General features: G+C 52.2%; 2 protein-coding genes across 6 annotated transcripts in view; both read left to right on the top strand.

Moving 5' to 3' along the window:
• The window catches only part of HOXC4 (homeobox C4), a 60,338-nt gene extending 36,609 nt beyond the window's left edge, over window positions 1-23,729 (top strand). For 3 of the 5 annotated variants that reach the window (XM_074374733.1, XM_074374730.1, XM_074374732.1), the window contains exons 2-5: window positions 20,868-20,984; window positions 21,130-21,216; window positions 21,623-22,067; window positions 22,560-23,729. In XM_074374733.1, the coding sequence (XP_074230834.1) occupies window positions 21,178-21,216; window positions 21,623-22,067; window positions 22,560-22,915 (840 nt within the window). In that variant the 5' untranslated portion in view covers window positions 20,868-20,984; window positions 21,130-21,177 and the 3' untranslated portion in view covers window positions 22,916-23,729. Of the gene's footprint in view, window positions 1-19,863; window positions 20,782-20,867; window positions 21,217-21,622; window positions 22,068-22,559 lie in introns of those variants that run through there. The other 2 variants (XM_074374731.1, XM_074374729.1) reach the window with 2 other exon arrangements.
• Window positions 1,354-5,178, top strand: HOXC5 (homeobox C5). The gene is made up of 2 exons (XM_010964410.3): window positions 1,354-1,956; window positions 2,661-5,178. Exons 1-2 carry the CDS (start codon window positions 1,503-1,505, stop codon window positions 2,873-2,875), a joined length of 669 nt encoding a protein of 222 aa, XP_010962712.1. The 5' UTR covers window positions 1,354-1,502; the 3' UTR covers window positions 2,876-5,178.

Here is a 23,729-nt window from a genome sequence, read left to right as displayed (position 1 = left end):
CGGAGGGAAAAAATCCTCCAGTTTTCCAGACCTTCCAGATCCCCGCCAGCGCCCCCTCCAGCGCCTCCGCCAGCGGGGGGGCAGGAGGGGGGCTTCCCCTGGCAGGGGCGGAGATTTCCTGGGGAGAGGCAGGCAGGAAAGAATAAGACTTGGGGCTAGGGGAGGGGGTTCGGAAAGGGGCCGAAAGGCTGCGGAGCCCCTGGCCCCAGGCTGTGACGGTTGCCCAGGCGCTTGCCCTGCCCACCCCCATCTCCCCACCGCCAGCCAGGTCCTTTCGGCACCTCCAGATAGCTCAGAAATTGCTCTCCTGTGAACTTTCTGGACCCAAGTCCCTGAAAAACCTGGTCCAGAGGCCTTTTCCCCAAAGGGCACAAAACAGGCCTTTTTCTCTGCCCTGATCATGTAATATTTGTGGAGGCTTGAATTTTGCTTGCCCTCAATTAACATCTAGTTTCTAACCAAAATACCTGGCATAGGTACCACACCAGGGTCATACACAGGGATGCAAAGCAGTCCTCCAGCCCATTGTGTGTGGTTCTTTATTCATCCACCCACCCATATCCACACCCACACACAATTGAAAATGGTCTTGTTGCCAGTCTGGGATCCCTGGCATGATGAGGAGGTCTACTCATTTCTCCCTGGCTCCTCACCTCCAGGCTCATCCCAGAGTCCCAATTGCTCTTAGCCCCATGATCCCCCTGTCTAGTTCTGCCCACCCAGGACCCCTCCTCCTGGGCATCTCATCTGTCTGTCTCTAGATGCTGGGCTCACTTTCCCAGGATGACAGGCACCTCCTCAGCAGTAGCAGGGCCGTGGGGCCTCCAAGGAAAGGGTTCTCTACCCTTGCTTTAGAGAACCTGAGATAAGCTCCCCCCCTCTTACCTTAACCCTCTTCTCTCAACCATTTTTGAACATTGAAAGGCCCTGGGGCTTTTGGGCTATCTATTACCCCTAAACCCTCTGTGCATCCTAATGAAGCCTCATCTCTCCTTAAAATTAAATACAAATTAAAAGGCATTGGAGGAGTTTGTTGCAGCAACACCCAGCTTCTCCTCTACAGGGTAGAAAATCCAGCAGCCTGAAGGCCAGCTGGTGAGCCAAGCTGCAATTCCTCAAAGTAGGCACCAGGTGTCGCTGTGGGCTCGTTATCCCAGCTACCCCCCAATTCCAAGAACCATTTTTTTTTTTCTCCCCCTTCTCTCTTTCTCTCTCACTCCCTCTCCCCCTTGGTTGGGCTTTGCCAACATATCAAGATGCGTTTCGCCGGCTTCCATCACTAACCTCCCGGAGGTCATCAAGCCAAATTTATGAGTGGCCGCTCGAGTCACGTGACTCTATTTAAGGCTCCCTTATTTGGGAAGAGCGCATAGGATAAAGAAAGAGATATCTCCACCTATAAATTGTGCACTTTGGAGAACAAAAAACCCCTCAACTTCAAAGAGTCACAAATCACCCTTAATCAAAAAGGGTGCAGAAATTTTTTTTGGGCCCTCCCCGCCATGAGCTCCTACGTAGCCAATTCATTCTATAAGCAGAGCCCCAATATCCCTGCCTATAACATGCAAACTTGTGGGAACTATGGATCGGCCTCAGAGGTGCAGGCATCCAGGTACTGCTACGGCGGATTGGACTTAAGCATCACTTTCCCACCGCCTGCGCCTTCCAACTCTCTCCACGGGGTAGACATGGCTGCCAACCCCCGGGCTCACCCCGACCGCCCCGCCTGCAGCGCCGCGGCCGCTCCGGGACACGCTCTGGGCAGAGATGAAGCGGCTCCTCTGAACCCCGGGATGTACAGTCAGAAGGCGGCTCGCCCAGCGCTGGAGGAGCGAGCTAAGAGCAGTGGGGAGATCAAAGAGGAGCAGGCGCAGACAGGGCAGCCCGCCGGACTGAGCCAGCCACCGGCCCCGCCACAGATTTACCCGTGGATGACCAAACTGCACATGAGCCACGGTAAACTTTAGGACTTCATTTTGCGCGCTCGGGTCCGCCTGGGTTTTATAGGCCATGCGGGGCAAATAAAGAAAAAAAACCTGCGGCCATAAATTTTACGATCCAGGCATCAATGGCTCGTAAAACTGTCCACTAAAAGGCTTAGAGGCTGTGTGCGCCCAAATTTACGACGACATAATTGGATCATAGGAACAAAACGTGTATAAAAGGCAATATTCAATTTTTGGGGGAGAGGGAGGGAGTTAAAAAAATAGAGGGATCTGAAGGGTGAGGAGCAGCGCGGGGCTCCAGAGCGGGGATCCCCCCGCGGTCCCTCCTCCCTCCCCTGCGGAGCCGGCTCGGCCGCCGCTTGCCGCTCCGGAGGATTCCAGCGACTCGGGAGGGGCGGGAGGGGGGTCCCCGGTGCTCGGATCTCGAGGGTGCTTATTGTTCGGTCCGAGCCTGGGTCTCCCTCTCCCCCCCAACCCCCTCAGCCCCTCCGGCTGCTGAGTGAAGGCTTCGGCGGAAAGTTTCCTGCCTGGGTGGAGGCGCCTCTCCCGGGGCCAGGCAGGGCTGGGCCGGGCCCGCCTGCGGCCCGCCGGGCCTGTCCTGCCCCGCTCGCCTCTTCTCCCTCTGGCCGCGGTGGGGGCCTGGGGCTGGAGTGGGGACGCTGGGGCGCTGCACGCTATTCACCCCTTCCTGGCTTGGGGGGGTTTATATTCCAGAGACGGACGGCAAGCGTTCCCGAACCAGTTACACGCGCTACCAGACTCTGGAACTGGAAAAAGAATTCCACTTTAACCGCTACCTCACTCGCCGCAGGCGCATAGAGATCGCCAACAACTTGTGTCTCAACGAGAGACAGATCAAGATCTGGTTCCAGAACCGCAGGATGAAGTGGAAGAAAGATTCCAAAATGAAAAGCAAAGAGGCTCTCTAGAGGCAGTGGGGAGGCCCGCCGAGAGCACCCCGAGCCCGCTTCGGTCGCCCGTCCTTTTCGGTTCTCCTCTCTAGATATTTTGGGGCAAGGGCGGGGGCTGGAGCATGGGCTCCCGGGCCTCACAGAGAAAAGCTCTTTCCCTTGGCATTCCACATCCCCACCGACCCCAGGTTCCCGCGGGACTCCCCTCAGTTCTGCTCAGCACCGAGATCCCAGGACAGGCTCCACAGGGGCTCCCTCAGAGGGCTGTGGCCGAGGGGCTGGTGCTGAGGGATCCTCGGCCTGGGTTGCCTCTCAGGATTCCTACCCCAGCCTGGCGCACCCGAGTCCAGGTGGGCCTTGTGGGCACGACAGGATCCGCGCCCAGACCCTCCGGCCTCGCCCTCTCCTTTGTTTTGGGCTTGGGCACGGCAGGCAGCTGTGGGCTTGGTGAGAGAATGGTTGTGCCCAGCAGAGTCCGGCACCAGACTCGGGGTACTTCCTTGTAGGGATTAAACTCGATGTTCATTTTTAAAACAATTTGCATATGAAAGGGGGGAGATGACTAAACATCTGCCTAGGGCCCCCTCAGTTGCCCTATGCTCTCTAAACCTGCTCCCCCACCCCAAAGCCCGGGAACCTCTCCAGCCTGCGCTCTCTGCATGCCCTTGCAGGCCCTCAGCCTCAGACCGATAGCTAGCTCAGCTAGTGGGGTTCCCTGCTACTGGACCCCAGCAAGCGGTCCTAGAGGCTCCTGGCTGCCCAGTAGTCCCCGCCACGACTTTCTGTGTCCTTCTGCCCATCGCTGTTGTCCAACTATTTATTGACTCCAGGTCTTTCCTGAAACTATATTTTGTCATATCAAATAAAGACAAAGAAAGAACAGGACTAAAGATGCAGCGACTCCTCTCTGTTTGGGGGTGTGTATTGGGCAAAAGTGTCTAAATGGGCTGTGGGGTGTTGGGGGAGGTCCACAGCCTTTAAGCCTCTCCTTTAAAGTAATTTTTAGGAGCCTCTAGGAGTATTGAGAGGAGGGAGGTGAAACTGAGCTCCTTACTGACCCCTGACTTCAAGAAAGACCTCTTGGGGAAGTGGAGGGCACCCAGGCCAGGCGGCTTTTCCCATGCTGTGGCTTTCCAAGGCATTCAGGCCTCTGCACCCACTCCCACATTGGCTGGGTGGAACTGAGGCCTCTAGAATGGCAATGGCCCCCCACTGCATGCCAGAGCTAATCTGCAGGGACTGGTGGCTCCGTGATGCTCAGACTCAGGCCCTTCTGGGCCTGTGAAGGTCTCTCCCAGGGCCAGGTGGTCCCTGAGGGGACTCCCTGGACATAGAAGGAGGGCTGAGCCCTCTGCCTTGGGGCCCCTTTGGTCCCCAAAAGATGCTCAGAAAGAGTTGGTACTGCTGGGTAGAAGGGCGCTGGGGGAGTCGGAGGAGGTGCGTGAGCTTTCTAAGGTATGAGGAGAGAGGAGCAGTGGCAAAACCTGTAGGGTGTACCTGCTGGGCAGGAAATGTTCGGACTGTCTTCCCCACCTCCTAGGGCCTAGGGCTATGCAGGACAATTAGCTGCTAAAGAAGCTGCATAGACCAGTGCCTGAGTCTTGTCTCGCGTCTGTTTGCCATCATTTATCTCAGTCTCTGGGATTTTGTGTAGAGGGGGAGGGTGGGTTAAAGTGAAGGGGAAAAGGCAGATAATTCAGGTGATGCCTGAGGCTGGTCTAGGCCCACGCTCTGCTCTGCTCCGCTCCAGTCTCCTGGGATGGGATGGGGGAGGAAGTACTTTATAGGAGAAACAAATGTGGGAAGGGTCCATAAAACTTTACTGCATTTCCTCTCCTGCCTCCCACGACGGGGTGATTTCCTGGAGCCAAGCCTAGACCCCCCACACTGGGGGCAGGGGGGGGCACAGTTCAGGAGCTGGGCTAGAAGGCTGTTCCAGCAGCCAAGAGGGAAAGGGAGCTGAGAGACTCTGGGGAGGGGCAAGGGGAATATTTATGATTATTAATGCTGAAGCTCCTTGAATTTATTATAAGAACTGACTTCTCTGCATCCTACTGCCTAAGCTGCCAGTCTCATTTTATTTTTTTGAAAGACCCAAGAGCCTTGCCTCACCCCAGGCTAGCACATGGGAGGTTTCGACACATATGTACTGAACTGCACCCATGGCTACACCCTTCCCCTTCTCACTGCTCTTGGGCCAGGTTAGGGCATCCCCGGAATGTCTGTCCTCCACCAGCGCACAGCAGTCAGCCCAGCCGGCCCAGCACCAACTCATCTCCTCTCTCAATCCCCCTCTCTAGCAAATAAAATGTGTAATTTTCTTCAGGGAGTTATTTTAATTTTTTCTCCATGCTGAGGAAAACTATTGGGCGAGCAGTGGAGCATGGAGAAGCACTAGCGTCTCCAATGGGTAACAGTTAACTAAGAAAGAGGCCGTGGCGCCCACCATCACCCTCCCAGCCTCCCTGGCTGCAGAGGTTCTCTGCTTCCTTGCCTGGGGTTATGCACTGCCTGGGGTTGGAGGAGAAAACCAGGGAATTGGCCAGGGGTGGGGCAGTGTTGCTCCGACCACCAACCCCACCATGCACTGACTGCCTCCTCCCCACAGGGTCTGAGCCTCTTCTTCCCTGGAGGAGCTGGAGGACTGACTCGAGTCGCGGCCAGGCTTGGGTAGGCGCAGCTGTGCCTGCCAGTTTTCCGCCCTCTGTCATAGTCTGCAGGCCTGCTCTCAGGCCCCAGCGGCATCTGCGACCACAACCTAGACAGAGGCCACGGACAGACTCCCCTGCACTGGGAGTGGGTATAGCCCAGACCCTAGCTTTCTCCTTGAGCAGAGGCTTCTGCTTTGGAGTCTGGGGGTGGTTACCCCACCAGCCAGCCTCCTGGAACCATCTCCAAGTACCAGGGTTTGGCATTGCTCTGGGGGACTTAGTGGAGGGGCTTCTGGGTCCCAAACAGAGACCGTGGAGCCTGCTTCTCCACTTTGCCCTGGAACCCACCCCCTTTGGCAGCGAGAAAGAAGGGGAAGAAGCATGACTTACCTTCCCGGGGGAGTGGGAAGAGGGGGACACGTCCCACTCTGAGCAATTAGAGGAGAGAGGAGGAAAAAAATAGGAGAAAAAAATATCAACACGACCTCGAAGGCGACAGGTCCTTATGGAAATAAGTAAGTAAGTAAATAAATAAATAAGGATCCACCCTCTCCCCCCTCCCCACCCTGCAGGGGGGGTGGGGGTGGGGCAAAGGAGCAGCACAAGGCCTTTTTAGTGTAACTGAGCATTAGAGAAATACGCACAGCTTCTATGTGAATTTAGGAGTTTGAAACTTTTGGAGGTTATTTATGTGAATGGCCTGAAGGCAAGCCCATGAGTGGCTCTTGGGGGACCACGTGATGTCATTAAACCAAGTTTTATGGTGTAGGGAGAGCTGACAAACCCACAATATATTTACATCATATATAATCTTAACTGTCCAGCCACGCAGCTGCTGGTGAGGTTTAATGCTAGGACAGAGGGCCTGGCAGTTAGAGGGGATTACGGCGCTGGGGATGGTGGTGAGAGAGGTTACATCTTCGCAAATGAATCCCAGGCGAACGCTGTAAGTTAATTTTCTCTCTCTCTCTCTCTGACTCTTTCTCCCATTTACCTAACCCTCCGTCCCCAGATAGGAGGCAGTCCCCACTCCTTAAGGGGAGGGGAAGCCTCCCCAGGCCAGGGTGGGAGAAGAAGAGGAGAAGCCGCTTGGAGGTAGGAGGATGGGGAGCTTGTCTCCCCAGACCAGCCCTCTCCACCGTCAGCCCTTTAGTCTCTCCAACTGCAAGTCAACTGGGGTAAAGAGAGGCCTGGGTTCTTCAGAGCTTTGCCAGGTCTCCCTGACCCCCCATCTTCCTCCTCAGTTGGGAAGAAAGACAGCAGCAGACACAGGGTTGTTCGGTGTTTGTAGGAATGTGGAAAATCTAGGCGCAAGCGCAAAGGGCCTCTGGGGCCCTTGGTCTGGGAAGGGGCCAGTTCAGCTCTTGGCCAGTGGCCCAGAGTCCAGGCAGGGCAGGCAGCTGTGGAGGGAAGCAGGGAAGGACGGCTTTGGGATTTCTGGGCCCACAGGCTGCGATCTGAAATGGCAGAAGCATCGTAAAGGTGGCATGTGGAGCCTAGGGAGTCCCAAAACACTCTCTCCTCACCACCCGGCCTAGGTGGGCAGCTGTCCCAGCCTCCACAGATTGGGGTCTTAGTTTGTTTGGGGCCAGTGAGGGTTCATGCCTCCCCCTCCCTCTAGCTGTTGGGGTTTTTCCTGTCACCCTTAGTGTTGGCCTGTGGTAAAGCTAGGCCCAGGAGGCCTAGAGGCTCCTGCTGTGAATGGGGAATAAAGGGGAATGGGAATGGAGGCAACGTTTTTACTAGGCTGGCCAAGAAAGTCCCCCAGCCCAGAGGAGAGAGTGGCCTCTGGGGGATGGAGCCCTCGGACCTAATATGGGCACGGCGCCCTGGGGCCATTCTCAGGCTGGGGCTCCCTTCAGGTTTCTAGGAAGAAACTGCAGGGACATCAGGCACAGAGGCACGTGTCCTCCACACCTGCCAGCGTGTACCCTCCCTATGTGTCACTGGGAGCTAGGAAAGGGACAACCTAGGAACTCAGGTTCCCCGAAGGGGCCAGGGATTCAGAAGAGGGTGACTCATCTAGGCCACCGGAACGGGGAGGATAGCGCCAGATCCGCGCGGCCGCCGCCGAGGGCCAGGGGCTGCTCTGGGGGCGAGGGGCTCTGGGCGCCCGCTGGGTGGACAGGTGCCGTTGGGGGACTGGGAGAGGATGCCGTTAGCGTGCCACTCCACCCAAGGGACTGAGGAAGAAGCAGAAATCAAGCAGAGGCGGAGAGCCCAGGGTAAAGTGGGGAGGGGGTGGGCAGAGACCCAAAGACACCTGACTTTGGAGCCAGAGCCCAATCCCAGGCTCTAGGGGGCTGTCGCCTGCGTGAGAAGCACGGGTGCCCAGGCGCTCAGGTGGAGAACTCCCGGAAACCCTTCCCTCAGGGGCCTCAGTCTCTCCACCTGCCTCCCTTGCCCGCCTCCCTCCACCCCTTTATTTCCTGTCTTAGAGCTAGGATCCCAGCGGTTCTCCTCAGCAGCCCACTGGAGAAGTTAACTCAGGTTCTCCTTCCTCATTATCCACCCTTCTTGACTCTCCCGCTCCCCACTAGTCTGATTTTGAGTGTTTCTGGAAACTTTCCATCCAAGCAGCAGGGAGATGGGAGTTTTCCTTGGTCTATAACTTGACTCTTCCCTTCCCTCCGGCCTCCCCGGGGCTTCTGGGAGCGAGTCTAATGGTTTTCAGCCAAAAATTTAACCAGGGCCAAAGCCCCACACCCAGGCAAGACTCGCCGCCTTCCCGAACCCTGACCAAATCTCAGTCCCAGTCCCTTCCGCTCAGTGTAGTGGGGTGTGTGAGTTTGCCTCTGTTCTACAGATTTACACAGCGTCTCTTGTGTGTGTGTGTATGTGTGTGTGTGTGTGTGTGTGTGTGTGTTGGGAGGGGTTCTATGACTTCCTCATCCCCCTTTTTGTTTCTTAGGCTCAAATTCCCGTTTAAATAACCCACCTTCTTCCCACCCCAGCAATAATCGATCGTTCTTCCTCTCAAATAACTTGTCTCAGCCAGTTTTTTTTTTTTTGCTGTTTTGTAGGACAAATATAAATGGAAGTAGTGTAAATACAAACGGGCCTTGAGATTCTTGGTTTTCCCACCCCTCCCCCACGCCCGAATTTGAGGTTTCTCTTGTGGGGGGGCTCTTAGTCCATCAGATGCCAAGGTTCCCCAACTAACCCGGAAAGCTTCTAATTTTGTTCCTAGGTCTTTAACCCTAGAAGAGGTCAAACAACCAATCAGAAATGCGCTAAGCAGGGTCACATGGCCTCCACCAACCAATCAGCCAAAGAGTACTTGGGTCTCTCTCTCTCTCTCCCTCCCTCTCTCTCTCTCTCCCTTCCCGTGGACTCCTTTTTCTTCGTCCCACCTCCCCCTTTAGTTCCTGGGTCCTCCCTGCCTCTGGTGCGGAGGGAAGAAGTGATGCTGAGAATATTTTAGCTCCCTCCTTCTGCCCCTGACCCAGCTCTGAGGAGGCTTTGGCTTGTGTCCTCTAGTTCTAACAAAGCTGTACCTCAAGGTCAATCTCAGTTGTAAAGGGATCTGAGGTTGTGGGGTCATCCTCTAAATTATTCCCACTTTCTCCCATGTGATCCTACCCAATTCCCTGGACTTTATAGAAATGCATTAGGCCATGTGGTGGATGTGGATATGAACTCCAGGCCTGAATTCCAATTCTGATTGTGATTATTCCTTATACACTTACCTTGCACAATTTTCACTCTCTTCTGATCCTCTTGGGGGCAGTGGGGTGATTAGAAGAGACCTATTTTGATTTATCTTTCTGGAAATACTTTCTGGAAGCCATTAGCTTTATCAAACTGCTTCTGGCATGGTTGGGGAAGGGAGCAAAAGTGGAGAGTTTTTGAAGGCTGTGTTTGGTAACTTTAGTTTGTTGAGTAACTTTGAGCCAGTTGAAAGAAGGATTCTGGAAAAGGGAATGAGCACAGAAAGCCCTTCCCCCTCCCCACCTGCCATATTAAACAGTTGACAGATTTAAGTCCTCTTCCTTTCCATTCTTTTAACAAGATATGATGATGATAATGATGATGAGGATGAGGATGAGGATGATGATGGTGTGATCCTTTGTCCTGGCCAGTGGCTATCAAAGGACACAGCCAATGAAGATGTGAATTTCTGTGTTTATGTGGGTCAAGTCAGAGTAAGCAATGGGTGATAAACTATTTCTGAGCAAGAGCATCTGATGGCACAGGGAATGTGCATATACGGCAGAAGTGCCTGTGTCTCCTGAATGCTGGGCTGGGCCCTGAGCCAACTCACTTGTGGGTCCAGACCCAGGCGTTTCTCCCCCAACCACACCCCACCCCCATCTCAAAGGCTTAGTTTCAGGGTTAATTTTCCCATTGATTTCCCCTCCCCTCCCCTTCTCCTCCTGATCTCCTGCCCTCCTTGTGCTGAGTGAGGAGCAGGAGTTCTCATGGGCTGTGTCATCCAGACCTCTAAGCCTTCCTCTGGGAGTATCAAGGGTGCAGGAGTGGGAGGGATAGCCCAGTTTGAGCTGGGCTTTGACAAACCCCCTTGCTAGTTTGTCTTCTAGGTGGGGATGATTTGGGGACAGTGCCACAGGCCAGATGGGAAGGATTAAAATGAGAAGTCAGAGGGAGGGCAGCTTGTCTCAGAAACCATTGAGCCCCTGCTTCCCAAGACACCTTCAACTCCACTGCTCCATTGGCCTCTTTCATGAGTTAGAATTAGAGCAGACAAGCTTAGTTTTTCCTGGTAGTTGGTGTGATAATCTTGCCTGAAACCAATCCTCATCTCCAGTGTGGATATCTCATACTGGAGTTCTAGATCCCATGAAAGTAAGGAAAGAAAGACAATTTGGGGGTAGGGGATATTGGCTCTGTCTAAGCAAGCACTGGGAAGAGAGATTTTTATCACCTCAGCTCCTCTTAATATCCAGGTAAACTTTATCTGTCTCTTTGGCTCTCCCTCTCTGTGTAACTGCTTTGCACTGAGTTTCTGAGCTGAAGCATCATTGTCCTGGACTTCAATTCTGGGTTTTCTTTTCCCAGAGAGACAAGTGCTGCTCTGAGCCTCCTCCTCAGTGGAACTGCAGACTCTGGAGTCCTTAGAGATGGAGAAGGGAGAAAGGGAGTCAGGACTACCAGCTAGGGCTTTCTGGCTTTTTGAGATTCAGTTTAAGGAAGAGACTAGTCTGCTAGAGGGCCAAGAAAATCATATCCCTTTTATTGGGTCCTTGTAACCCAGTATGGTGTGTCTGTTCTGATACTTCCCTTCACTGCTTTGATGGGGCCCCAGGAGCCCAAGGAGTCTGAACTGAGGAACTGGGGTGATAGAGATCTCTTTGTTCTTCAGTCCTACAGAACCCTGGGATCCATTTCCTTCTCCCATTCCTAGGAAGATTCACTGTGGGGGTGGGGAGGAGATGAAAACTGGGACTTAAGGAAGTTGGGCTAGGTAATCCAGGACCTTGTTCAGCCTCTGATGATGAGGCCTTAGAAGCTACAATGAGAGGTCAAATAGAAGGCTCTGGGTATACCGGGGAGCCAGTGCAGGAAGGAAGGTACTTCTCCACACTTGACACAAGTGCAGAGAAATTTCTGCCATGATCTGCAGCCCTATATGGGAGGGGTGGAATGTGTGGGCTCAGTTCCCTGGGATCCCTTCAACACTGCATGCGCTGTAGCTCTCAGAGAGGTAGAGTAGGTTGGGCTCTCACTTTGAAAGATTCCTACTTCTCCCAGTCCCCAGCCTGGAACACTACACCTGAACACAGAAAAGTATATGGATGTGCCCAAGTGTGGTATGAAAGAGGTCAGAAGCCCAGGCTGGACACAGTAAACCAGCCTTAAACCATCTTCCGGTCCTTGCCCTGGTCCATTCTTCCCATCAGCCCAGCCTGGAGACCATTTGTCCTCCTCTCCCCACTCCTGCCCTCAAGCCCTGGGCAACTGTTGAATTTCCTCCTTTCTGCCTCCATGGAAAACCAACCCCCTGGAGCAGCCCCCACAGATGGTGGCAGCCAGGCTCTTGGTGACCTTTAGTGGCCTGTTGGCCTGTTAGGTTGTAGGGGGCTGGAAGGCAACGTGGGGCTATGAGGCCAGACCCTTATCTGATCAAATTCCCCTTTCCCAGCTCTTCAGGCTCCAATTCCAAATATCTCGGGGTTGCTTCATTGCTCAGACAGTGAAGAAATATCTTGTCTAGTAAATACTTCTTTAAAAAGTCAACTTTCCGGTTGGAAAACCCAGCGTGTGTATGTGTGTGTGTGATGAGGGAGTAAGGGTCAGGTCCCTCATTTTAGATTATGTCTCTCCCCCTCCTCTGGGTGGAGGATGGGGCGTGGGCTGAGGTTTTATTGAGGGTGCTTTTCCTGTTGGGAGTAGAGACCGGGTCATAAAAGCCTAGAGGAGGCTGTTTTGATCTGGTGACTTCTCAGGAAGTAGCATCTGAGCTTTTGCTTTGTAAATCACTCTCTCCCAAGCTGGCCAGCTAGATTGGATTGCACTTCCCCAAGCCCACCTGGGGCCCTCCTTACCTCCCCTTCCCCAGTAAACCAAAGAAGCAAAATCAAAGAAGGTCCAGGCCCCCCCCCCCCCAGATCCTCTGCCTCCAATAAGAAAAAAGCTCATTGGTGATTTCCCCCCCTCAAAATCCCTGATTTGAAAATCTTTTGCCCATGCAGATGTTGGTCCCCGAACCCCTCAATTAAAAAGGAACTAATATCAAAGGCAGTCAGCTTCTGAGCCTGGTGGTAAATGCCACGAGTCCTGGGGCCTCTACACTCTTCTGGGGCCCAAACCCCTTCTTGACAAGCTGGGACTTCTTTGGGTATATAAGAGAGAGCTCATGAAGAGAGGGGATGGGCTTGAGGTGTACAGATGACCCCAGCTAGCACCGTGTGACTGGGGGAAATGCTCTGCAGTTTGTGACTGGATTTTATGTAATTAAGATGGGTGCAGGGGTGTGTGTGAAAGCCCACAGCCTTCTGACATCTCTAAGCCCCAAACAAAATCATATTTTACCTAAATGGCTCCATTTTGTAATGTTAATGAGCCTTCCCCTGCTAAAGACACCCCAACTTCCCATGGGTCCCTCCCCTGGAGCCTTGGGCTAGAGAACTGAAGAGGAAAGAAGTAAAGAGCCCTCTACCTTCTTCTCAGTTCAGGCTGCATCAGGTCAGGCCCAAGCGTCAGGGCTCCTGTCTATCGCCAGAGAAGTGCCCCATATGCTGGAAATGAGGCCATTGATTATATGAGTTCTTGGGCCTTCTGACCACGCACTTACACAAGCTCCACTTTACTCTCATTTATTTCCCAGAGAAGTCTGGGCTGGGGCATCCCAGACCCACAAGCATCAGAGAATTTCCCTCATTCCTAAGACTTGATACAAATACACGTGTCTTCATAGAAACCTGAGCAATCCTGCAGGTGTATATGTGAAAATGTATTTAGAGATCACTCTGTGTGTAACAGGATGTATGTTTTACATCCCTCTGTACTCCACATTTAAATGCAGATTTATAGATCTTTAGATTTATAGATCCACAGCAAACATAACAATCCTCTGTCAAATTCCTGTGTGTACATTACCAGTCTCTCTGTAGTGTTGGATGTATAGGCTGGGATGTATTGGTACAGCTCTCTCTAAATATCTGGACGAATATTTGATGGGTTTTTCCCTTTGGTTGGAAAGAATTGTGCATGTGTTATTCAATCTCTATTTTGAAAATTTTATCTAGATTTATGCAAAAGTCCCAACTCATAAAATAGCTACATATTGAAGCTACATATTTGGATGTCTTTATAGTCTTTGCAGTTTTGCTACAAAATTAAATACTTGAAAATATGTTTACAGATGGTTCTATAATGCATTTATCTATGTGTTGGGGCCTAGATCTCCCTCTAGAAGGATTTAAACTTACTGCATCTCTCTGTCTATCTTTGTGATCAATAAAGACATCAGGTGAGTAGGGATAGGGAACAAATACCTTTTGGCTATTTTGCTTATTAAAGAGAGTGTTTCTGTTCTCAATTGTCCAAGTCGAGCCCAAGTGAGTTACCTGCCCTCTGAAAGCCCACTCTAGGGACCACAGCCTCTCTCCAGGCTGTCCCTGTGACCTGAAATTCCAGCCCAGGGCTCCCCAACCTGCAGGACCTCCCAAGACAGCCTCTAAGAAGGGACAGACAAGGAGAGTCCTCTAGCTCGGTTCTCTTGGCTCCCAGGGTGGAGAGGCTGACAGAGGCATCAGTCTCCCCCACCTAAACTGGGCCTTTGAAATTTGGAAAAAAAGGGCCTTCGAGTCCCCCACTATTTTTGTAAGGCGCCCAAATGGTGCCAGGGTGGCTGCCCGACCCATAGATGCCCCCTCCCCAATTGTTTTTGGTGCCCGGGGCCCAATTAAGCGGCCGCCTCACTCCCAGCAGCCGAGCTCTTATCGGCCGGGATTGATGCCTCCGCGGCTCCTGTATATCATTTCCAAGATTTTTTCTGTCCAACTCCTCGGCTCCTTTGGCTTCCGCGGCTTTGACTAATGATTGCTACAGATGCCAACGTCTCCAGAATCCTAATAGCCAAACAGGCGGACTCTTATTTACCCGGCAACATTGCTGGGAGGGGAAGCGGGGCTGGGGGAGCACGGGTTGGGGTGTTGCAGGTCCGGGGGGACAGGGAGAAGGTGGTGACCAACTCAAGTTTCAGTGAACTTCTTCCCCCGGGAGAAAGACATTCCCATAACTCCCTCCTTTCCCTGAGGGAAAAATAGAATCATAAAATACTGCTAATAGGAACTCATAGCTTGCCTCGTAGGAAAGGATCAAAGAATGAACAGGATGTGGGAGAATAATCAGAGAGGTGTTTATTAGTTGTAAACAGATGAGAGATTAAGGGGAAAACCAGCGGTTTAGGGAGGAAAAAGAGTTTGTTTTTTCTTCCAAAGGAGAGAAAGGGAAAGTCAGTCACAGTGGAAGAAGGGGCTTCTTTTCTTTATTTCCTGTCTTTGCCTTCCTCTTGCCATTGCAAATCTAGTCTTCTCATCGATGGAAATTCCTCCCCTCCTTCCTCCCTTCCTTCGCCTCACCTTCGGTTCCTCCGGCGTGGGGATGAAAGGCGTGTGACTGGACCCTGGTGCGCGCGGCCACCTCCAGGAAGCTGCTCGGGTGCCCGCTGGAGCTGCCGGGGTGACCGGGCCTCTGTCTGGGGCTGGGGAGCAGAATCAGACCCAAAGGCCAACTGCAGGCTGGGGGCCGCCAGCCCTGCAGCCCCACCCGCGCCGAGTAGCAGAAAGTTGCGGCCGAATTTGCTTCTCCCGGAGCTTCTGGGCCGCCGGCGGGGCCGGGTCTTTGGGGGAAGCGGCTGGAGCTCCCAGCCGAGTCCGGAGCCGGGCGTCGTGCTTCCTCGAGTCTCAATGCAGACCTTCCCGTACATACACACCTCATTCGGGTGAAGAGAAAACACAAAAACGCGGAGCAGCCCGGCTCCGAGCCCAGGCATGGAGTGCTAACTCCAACACGGAACATTTTTCTATCAGAGAATAATGGAGCACAAAATAATTCTGCAAGGCGAATGGGCAGGAGCACAGTGTGAGAGCCCCACGTGCTGGGGCGGCCGCGGAGAGGGCCGCGCCGCGGAGCCCGGGAGGACCATTTCGTTGGAGTGTAGGGCGAGGCCGCAGCCCGACCCGGACCCAGCCGTCCGAGGGCCAGTCTCTAAATTATAGCCCTTCAGGAGGACTTGGAAATGCAAAAAAAAGGGAACCGAAAGATTTAAACAGTCGGAGGCAGAGGCGTCCCGATGCGGCCAAAGCGAAAATCAATCACGTAATTAAAATGGGGGAGAGGGCGAGGCCCGAGGCTCGGGGTCCCGGGTTCCGAGGAGGCGGCCAAGGTGCGGGCCAGGGCGGGCGAGTGCCCCCGGATGGGTCTCGCGCGCCGTGGCCGAAGCGCCGTGGGGCTGCGGGGAAGTTTCTAACAGATCGCTATTGATTCCCGCTTGGCTGGGAAGAGCAGGCTGTGTGTCCTCTCCCAGGCCGAATCCTGAAGCGACCCGATGGGCTCCTCTCGGGCTTTCCCATTTTTATGGGGTTGTGGCGTGTGGTTAAAGGCTGCTCTCCAGATCCCAGTGGTGCCCCGATTTGTCCAGGCAAGTTTGTCTGAGTGCAGGTGATAACAAGACGTTGCCTCCGGGTTTGAGGGGATGGAGGGAGGTGGCACCCTAGTTTTAGGCACGAACATGTTGTCCTCGGCCTTGATTCTTCCAACCCAGAAATCAAGACTTGCCTTTGAAATGACTCCCATCTATGGGCTGAGGCTTGGGCGGGAGGTGGGTTGCCTTATTAAGGGGAAACTTGGGCCTGAGCTAACTGGATCCCTGTGAACAGGGAAGGAGAAGGAACAGTTCCTAGAAGAAGAAAATAAGGTACCCAGGGAGCTCTGATTGTGAAGGACGGATATTCTTATTATGGAGGTTAATAATGATAATGATCAGGTGTGGCTGGGTAGCCGGAAGAGGACAACCTCTCCACCACCCTTTCCCATAGAGTTTTCTCTGGAGAAGTCAACGGCTGGCTCCCCAGCTTGGCTGTGGTTGAGGAGACTAAAATAAAGACCTTCCCTCCCTTTTCCTGCCCTTTCCTCTCCCATTGCTTAAGAACTCCAGAAAAAGAAAGAAACTTATAAAATCGCTATCACCTCCCATCATTTTTCCTCTGATCTCTCCAGTTCATTAAAATGCATCTTCTTGGGCATTTTGCTTTTGCCGGGTACCCTTCTTATGAGGTTCAGCAAGCAGTTACCCGACCAAGTCTCTATGAATTCTGTTTCTGACCCTGGAGGACCCCCCTTGCCTGCTTCATGGAATTCTTCCTCTATCCTTCACCTTTCCCAGTCTCTGCCTTCCTTGGTCCCGGGTGCCCCATTCCCTGGGTCTCCACCAGCTCAAAGGCCCAGAACAGATTAGAGCATCTTGAGATGCCCTCATCAGCCCCCAAAAGGCGTCCCAGCTTCCTATTGGCTTCTTAATTCTGGGAGCACCAGGTCAGGGAGCTCTCAGTAAGCTACCCTAAAGCCAGCCTAATTCCTGGATCTTTCAAAACCACACTTAGACTCCTTTACAAGTAGAAGTCCTTTCCCCCCTAACAGGAAAGTTCAGGTTAGAAATCTTCAGCAGCGCAGGCTTCCTGCAGCCCTAAGTCAGAATTTTCAACAACAACAACGGCAACAATAAGAAGAGTTAAAGCTGCATCAAAGGGAGAATGGGACACCCCAGCCCAAGTTTTTAAGGGGATACAATCCAGCAGCCATGGACCAGAGTGGGGGTTCAGTGAGGCCAGGATGAGTAAGGAAGGGGGTGGGGAACCCAACCTCTAACTAACAATTTCTCCAGCATAAAAATGAAACATCAAATTCGTTAGCCCAGGGCCTTCATTTTTCCTCTTCCACATTATAACTAGTTATTGAACTCGCTGGAAGATCTAAAGGCCATTTGCGAAGAGACAAATTTCAATGGAGTTTCCCCATCAATAACCCCATGGCAGTGACCTATTGGAACAAGTCAAACACCCGAGGTGAAATGCAGGTCACTCTGTCTAACCAATATTAAAATGCGGCCACTTTTTAAAAAGCCACTTTAAACGAGATTTGAGGAAAATTGAATTCCAAGGAAGGCAAAGCAAGGAGGGGGAAATCCATGAGAGAACCTTGCCTATGGTCTCCGAACAAACAAGAGAAATTCATCTTTAATATTTTAAAGGGGGGTAAATTAACATTCCATGATTGCTTTTTTTTTTTTTTGAGACTATAAGCGATTCCAGGAGGAAAAAAAAAGGTTGAGTATTTTCTGGTGACACGTCTGGGTTATTAAAATCATTTTAGACCAATTCATTACTTTTACTGACAAGAGATTTAAGAAAAAATCAATTAAGCATTTGCATATTCTTTTGCATACATTAGCCCTGCCTGCTGGCATTAGAAAGGGACAAAAACACATATATATACATACACACACACAAACACACAGGCGGGGAAATGGAATAAGAGTCCTGCTTTAGTTTGGGGTTTTCAAGTTGCTTGGAGGAAAAAGTAAAAATGAAATGAATTACTGGATTGTATACCCTCTAAAAGTCAATTTCTTTGAGGAAAAGGAAAGAGACACATTGCAATTTTTAATCTCTAAAACAACAAAAACCGGACACACAAACACAAATCCTGCACTTCTGAGAGCTGGGGATGGAATGACCCTCATTTTCCTCCTCTTTGCCTTCCAAATCCTGAGTTGGTTCTCCCACTTATTTTTCTCCCTAGGAAAATCCAGGGAGTCTGAGAGGTGAGATTTTAATGCAGCACAGAATCTGTGGAGCCGCTGAGGTCTCTCAGCCGGCAGCTTGTTACTGGGGAGGGGAGGAATATGGGTTATCCAACGGTCAGTATGGTAATCCGGGCACAATAAGGCCTCGCACACAATGGACACATATTTTTCTTCAGCGGTGTCAGAAGGGAAGCGCTTTGTACTGAAACGTGTTTCCAAAAGAGAAACTAGATCAAGATTTAGAAAGGAGATTGGAGCGGTTGTGTGTGTGGAGGGGGAGGGTGGCATTTGGAGAGCAATTGTTTGGAAGCTGGCAAAAGGTGATCAGAAAAAATAAAAAATAAAATTGGGGCAGAGAGAGGTGGAGGGCAGAGCCGGGGCTGGAGATCCTTGGGCTGGTGAGGCAGGAGGCAGGAGGGCAGAGCACAAAAGGAGATACAAGGATTCATTGCAGGCAAGAGCCGCTTTAGAACCACCCCCCAGCCCTATTAAGCCAATGCTAAGTACAGGAGCCCTCCGAAGGGATCTTATTTCTGTGCTTGCAACAATATTCAGGTGAAAATGTTTGCATGTATGTGTGTGGTGGAGCCTGTCTTGCTGTTTTCCCCATGTGATAGGCGACTTCCTTGCTATGAAGATATGGGAGACTAAAGAGAGTATTTTTTGGTTAATGATGTAGAGTGTGGACATCTTTGGGGGAACCTCGCAGATTTCACTTTCTGAATGTGCATGTTGCATTAGCTGTGCAAACCTGGAATGAAAAACTTCACATATTTATGGCTGCATAAGGAGGCATTTAATACATTAATAAATATTAATAGGATGAATGCATATATATTTGTTAGCAATAATAACCAAAAACAGATTTGACATTTGGTTGGAGCATCTGAACTCTCTGGATCTACTTACACATACTGGCCTGAAGTGGGTTTCCTCCTCCCATTCCCTGTTCCCTGGACCCACCTGCAGGAGCTCAGCATCCTGGGGCGCGCGGGAGTAGGATGGGCAATGCATTAGGAAGGACTCCCTAACAAGCCCAAGAGGGTGTAGAGATCGAAGAAAAGCAGGTTGAGACAGGGGCAGGGCTGGTAGAAGGTAAATGTGAGGACTGGGAGGAGGGGAGCCAGGTAGAGACCGAGAATATTCCGGGCCAGGATAGGGTGGGGCAGTCTGACCCAGGTGTGGGCCTAGCTGGGAGGATGGGGGTTGGGCAGGAAGGCTCTCTCCTCCAGCAACCTTACCCCCACCCTACTTGAGCCCTCTAGAGCTTTGACTCACCCTATGGGGCAATCTGGGGCTGGGTTTAGACTTTTTATGTAGGTCAGCAGTCAGCATTGGTTTCCCTTTGCCACTTCTAGCAACTTATGATGAACCCCTCCAACAATAATTACAAAAAATAAAATCCTCATACACCACTCTCAACCAAGCAGCAGCCTTCCCCTTCTCACAGTCTCAAGCTCCTCTTCCAACCAAACCAGCCAGTCCTTGCATGCAGTGGGTCCCGGGCAGGAGTGGGCAGGAGCTCTCAACCAACTCTAGAGATTTGAGAATCTCCTCTAAGAGACGGTCAAACTCTAGGGAATTCTGGTTCTCTCACCCACTTGGTGGCAGGGGGTGGACACTGTCCTCTTGGGGAGAAGATATCCAGGGACCCCAAGCACTGGCTCCTGGTGAGCCAGGGGTGAGGGTAGGGGGCTGGAGCATTGCTGGAGGGAAGGTGGCCAGGGGCCCAGGCAGGGGGAATCAGTCCCTTTTGGCATCGGCTGTGGCCCAGCTCCCATTTCACCCCTCAGGGTGAACCCTAAATTTGGAAGTGGGGACCTCTCTAGCATCCCAAAGGTGGTGAGAGACAGGTTGAGAATCTCCCTTCAGTCTCTCTCTCACAAGGGTTTTATTTTTTTTTCCATTTTCCCTCCTCATTCCCTTAATTGCAGATGTTCTAATTAAACCCTCAAATAGTTGTTATGCCGTTTTAAAAGGTACTTATTCAAGTGTCAACCAGGCTGGGCTGGGAGGAGGCAGCGTAGGGCGGCGAATTAAAGGTAGATTGACTAATCACAGCGGCGATCATAATAATAAAATCAGAGGGAAAAAAAATCACATTACGACTTTTCGTGGAAAGGAGGGAGCAGGCAGCCAGCGGCCGCCAGCCCTGCGCTGCCGCCGACACAAAGAGTGCGGGCGATTCCGCGAGACTGATTTATGACGTTTTACAGCCCTATAAAAGCTGTAGCGACGAGGCAAGCGCTCCTACCACCGCTGGCAGATTTAGTCTAATAAATAAAACATAAACAGTTAACTTTATGTGTCACTTTTATTGTTATCAAGTAAAATATAGCCGAGCCCCGGCAAGCTATGATTTTAAACTATAATTGTTATCAAGTACAACAAGGGGACCCGGCTCCCTCCCTGGGCTCTCCCTTCTGCCACCCCCCCTCCCCCAACTCTGAGTTATGGGATCACTTAATTGGAATTGGTGGCATGACGTGGCCACCCCTAGCTGGGGGAGGGGGGGTCCTGAAAACATCTCTTCCTTGCCCCCTCCCTCCTCCATGGCCCTGCCACCCCACCATCAGGGTATCCCTGTGGGTGGCTTGGCAGAGAGAGGGGAGGGGGCAGGAAGGGACTGAAGACCCCCAAGGCCTTCCCAGCCTCCCCAGAATCATGAGCTCACCCTTCAGCTTTTGGAAGGCAGCCTAGAGCTGGCCCTTGGGGATACGTGTTTACATGTAAACACGTGTGTTACATGGATACAATCCCTGGCCGGAAGCAGGATCTACCCACGCAGGCCTCCCTCTTAGCTAGGTCTGCTGTGTGTGGAGATGGAAAAAGTAGTGCTCCCAGGGCCATGGCTGGGTACCAGGGCACTGACCCCCGGCAGATTGCTCTCCTCCCTGCCCCAGCTCCTTAGGAACCAGCCTTAGTGGTAGTTGTCAGAAAGCAGCAGGCCAGGCGGAATGGAGAGAGGAAACAGCAGCCAGCAGAAGAGATCCTCTGCTCCGGTCTGGGCAGGGAGGGTCAGTGGGTACTCGGGGAGGGCAAGGTTTCTGAACTCTGCTTTTGCCAACCACTTCCTGTCTCTCTTCAGCGGGGGCTCAACCCCCAGACCTCCAGAAATGACGTCAGAATCATTTGCATCCCGCTGCCTCTACCTGCCCGGTCCAGCTGGGACCCTGCCTCGCCGACCCCATGGCCAGAGGGTTGGGTGAGTGTGTATGGGGAAGGGGGCTGGACTCTGGTATCCTTGGATGGGGGGCACCCCAGGCTCACCAGCCTCCTGGGCTCAGCCTGGGCTCCTCCCCATCCAACCTCCACTCCAGTCCTCATTTAACTTCCTCTTCCTGCGAAAGAGGGGCGCTGCCCGATGACCTACACGGACTGAGACAGGATCGCCATGAATGGAGACCTCTGGAAAAGCTCAGGAGCAGAGGCCCAAGGTGCCCACCGGAGGCCCAAAGGGAGACCTTGGGAGGGGGCTGAATCACAGCCTCCCGACAGACCCCCAGTGCCCAGGCTTTGGAAGGGAGCTGGGGGCTTCCCATCTTCTTTTGCAGGGGAGGGTTGTCAGTCGGTGGGGTGTGCTTTGGGGGCACCCCAGCCCCTGCCAGCTAACCCCACCTCACCACCACACCACCCCCCAGCACCACCACCACCACCACACACAAAAAAAATTGGATACATTTTGAATAAAGCGATTCGGTTCCTTATCCGGGGACTGGGTTGCTCCGTGTGATTGGCCGGCGGAGTCACATGGTGAAAGTAACTTTACAGGGTCGCTAGCTAGTAGGAGGGCTTTATGGAGCAGAAAAACGACAAAGCGAGAAAAATTATTTTCCACTCCAGAAATTAATGATCATGAGCTCGTATTTGATGGACTCTAACTACATCGATCCGAAATTTCCTCCATGCGAAGAATATTCGCAAAATAGCTACATCCCTGAACACAGTCCGGAATATTACGGCCGGACCAGGGAATCGGGATTCCAGCATCACCACCAGGAGCTGTACCCACCACCGCCTCCGCGCCCTAGCTACCCTGAACGCCAGTATAGCTGCACCAGTCTCCAGGGGCCGGGCAATTCGCGAGGCCACGGGCCGGCCCAGGCGGGCCACCACCACCCCGAGAAATCACAGCCGCTCTGCGAGCCGGCGCCTCTCTCAGGCGCCTCTGCCTCCCCGTCCCCAGCCCCGCCAGCCTGCAGCCAGCCAGCCCCTGACCATCCCTCCAGCGCCGCCAGCAAGCAACCCATAGTCTACCCATGGATGAAAAAAATCCACGTTAGCACGGGTAGGCAACTTTGCTTTTTGCTCTCCCCCTCCCTCCCCTCTTCCCCAGCGCTCCCCACCCTCCTTGGCCCCCTCCGGCCCCGTCCTCCTTTCTCTCCTTCCCCCTCTCTCTCCAGGAGCGACTCTGGGTTAGCACAATTGAACTGGATTTACGAGCGAGAATGGGTAATTACATCCCCCATAAATTTTATGGCTTAGCTACTCTGGGCAGTCCGAGCCATGTGCTACGATCTGTTATGTATGTGTGAAAACTATGCTCGCTTTCTAAGGGCGCATAAATAATTCAGTGTCGTTACAATGAGGATTCCCCTCTTATTACACTACAAAGTCTCCAGCTTCCTTCAACTTCTTTATAACCCGTTTAGCTTGATGACTTTATTTCCACCACCCCCTCCTCCTGTTCCACGGAGCTGAAGATGGGGTGAGGGTGGGGGGCGGGGAGCCTGCTGCCTTTGAACCCCACTATTTGCTTTTCCCCTCCCCTCCCCCCCAGTGAACCCCAATTATAACGGAGGGGAACCCAAGCGCTCGAGGACAGCCTACACCCGGCAGCAAGTCCTGGAATTAGAGAAAGAGTTTCATTACAATCGCTACCTGACCCGAAGGAGAAGGATCGAGATCGCCCACTCGCTGTGCCTCTCTGAGAGGCAGATCAAAATCTGGTTCCAAAACCGTCGCATGAAATGGAAGAAGGACCACCGACTCCCCAACACCAAAGTCAGGTCAGCGCCCCCGGCCGGCGCTGCGCCCAGCACCCTCTCGGCAGCCACCCCGGGCACTTCTGAAGACCACTCCCAGAGCGCCACGCCGCCGGAGCAGCAACGGGCAGAGGATATTACCAGGTTATAAAACATAACTCACACCCTGCCCCCACCCCAGGCCCCCGTCCTCCCCTCACACACAAATTGACTCTTATTTATAGAATTTAATATATATATATATATTTTGGTTCTTTTCTCTCTTCCTCCCACCTTATCCCTTGTCAATTCCAAACAGACAAAACAGATAAACAAACAAGCCCCCTGCCCTTCTCTCTTTTCCACTGTTAAGGACCCTTTTAAGCATGTGATATTGTCTTAGCATGGTACCTGCTGGGGTTTTTTTTTTAAAGGCCATTTTGGGGGGGTTATTTATTTTTTAAGGAAAAAAAGCTGCAAAAATTATATATTGCAAGGTGTGATGGTCTGGTTTGGGTGCATTTCAGGGGAAATGAGGAAAAGAAAAAAGGAAAGAGATTTTAAGCCAATTCTCATCTTTCTTCTCCTCCTGCTCCTTCCCCCCTCTTTCCTTAGGCCTTTTGCATTGAAAATGCTCCAGGGGAGGTTAGTGAGGGGGAAGTCATTTTAAGGAGAACAAAGCTATGAAGTTCTTTTGTATTATTGTTGGGGGGAGCTGGGAGGAGAGTGGGGAAGACAGCAGACAAAGCTAAATGCATCTGGAGAGCCTCTCAGAGCTGTTCAGTTTGAGGAGCCAAAAGAAAATAAAGATGAACTTTCAGCTCAGAAAGGGAGTCTATAGGTAGAATACCCTCTCCCCTCATCGTGGTTATTGTGTTTTTGGACTGAATTTACTTGATTATTGTAAAACTTGCAATAAAGAATTTTAGTGTCGATGTGAAATGCCCCGTGATCAATAATAAACCAGTGGATGTGAATTAGTTTTA

This window comes from Camelus bactrianus, chromosome 12, assembly GCF_048773025.1.
Source record: "Camelus bactrianus isolate YW-2024 breed Bactrian camel chromosome 12, ASM4877302v1, whole genome shotgun sequence".
Lineage (NCBI taxonomy): Eukaryota > Metazoa > Chordata > Mammalia > Artiodactyla > Camelidae > Camelus > Camelus bactrianus.
This window is presented reverse-complemented; position numbering and strand designations above follow the sequence as displayed.

Bases quoted from the DNA above. Each gene is read 5' to 3' on its own strand.
- HOXC5 (XM_010964410.3), top strand. From the start codon at position 1,503: ATGAGCTCCTACGTAGCCAATTCATTCTATAAGCAGAGCCCCAATATC. The intron at 1,957-2,660 runs GTAAACTTTAGG...TTTATATTCCAG, and splicing joins CAAACTGCACATGAGCCACG to AGACGGACGGCAAGCGTTCC.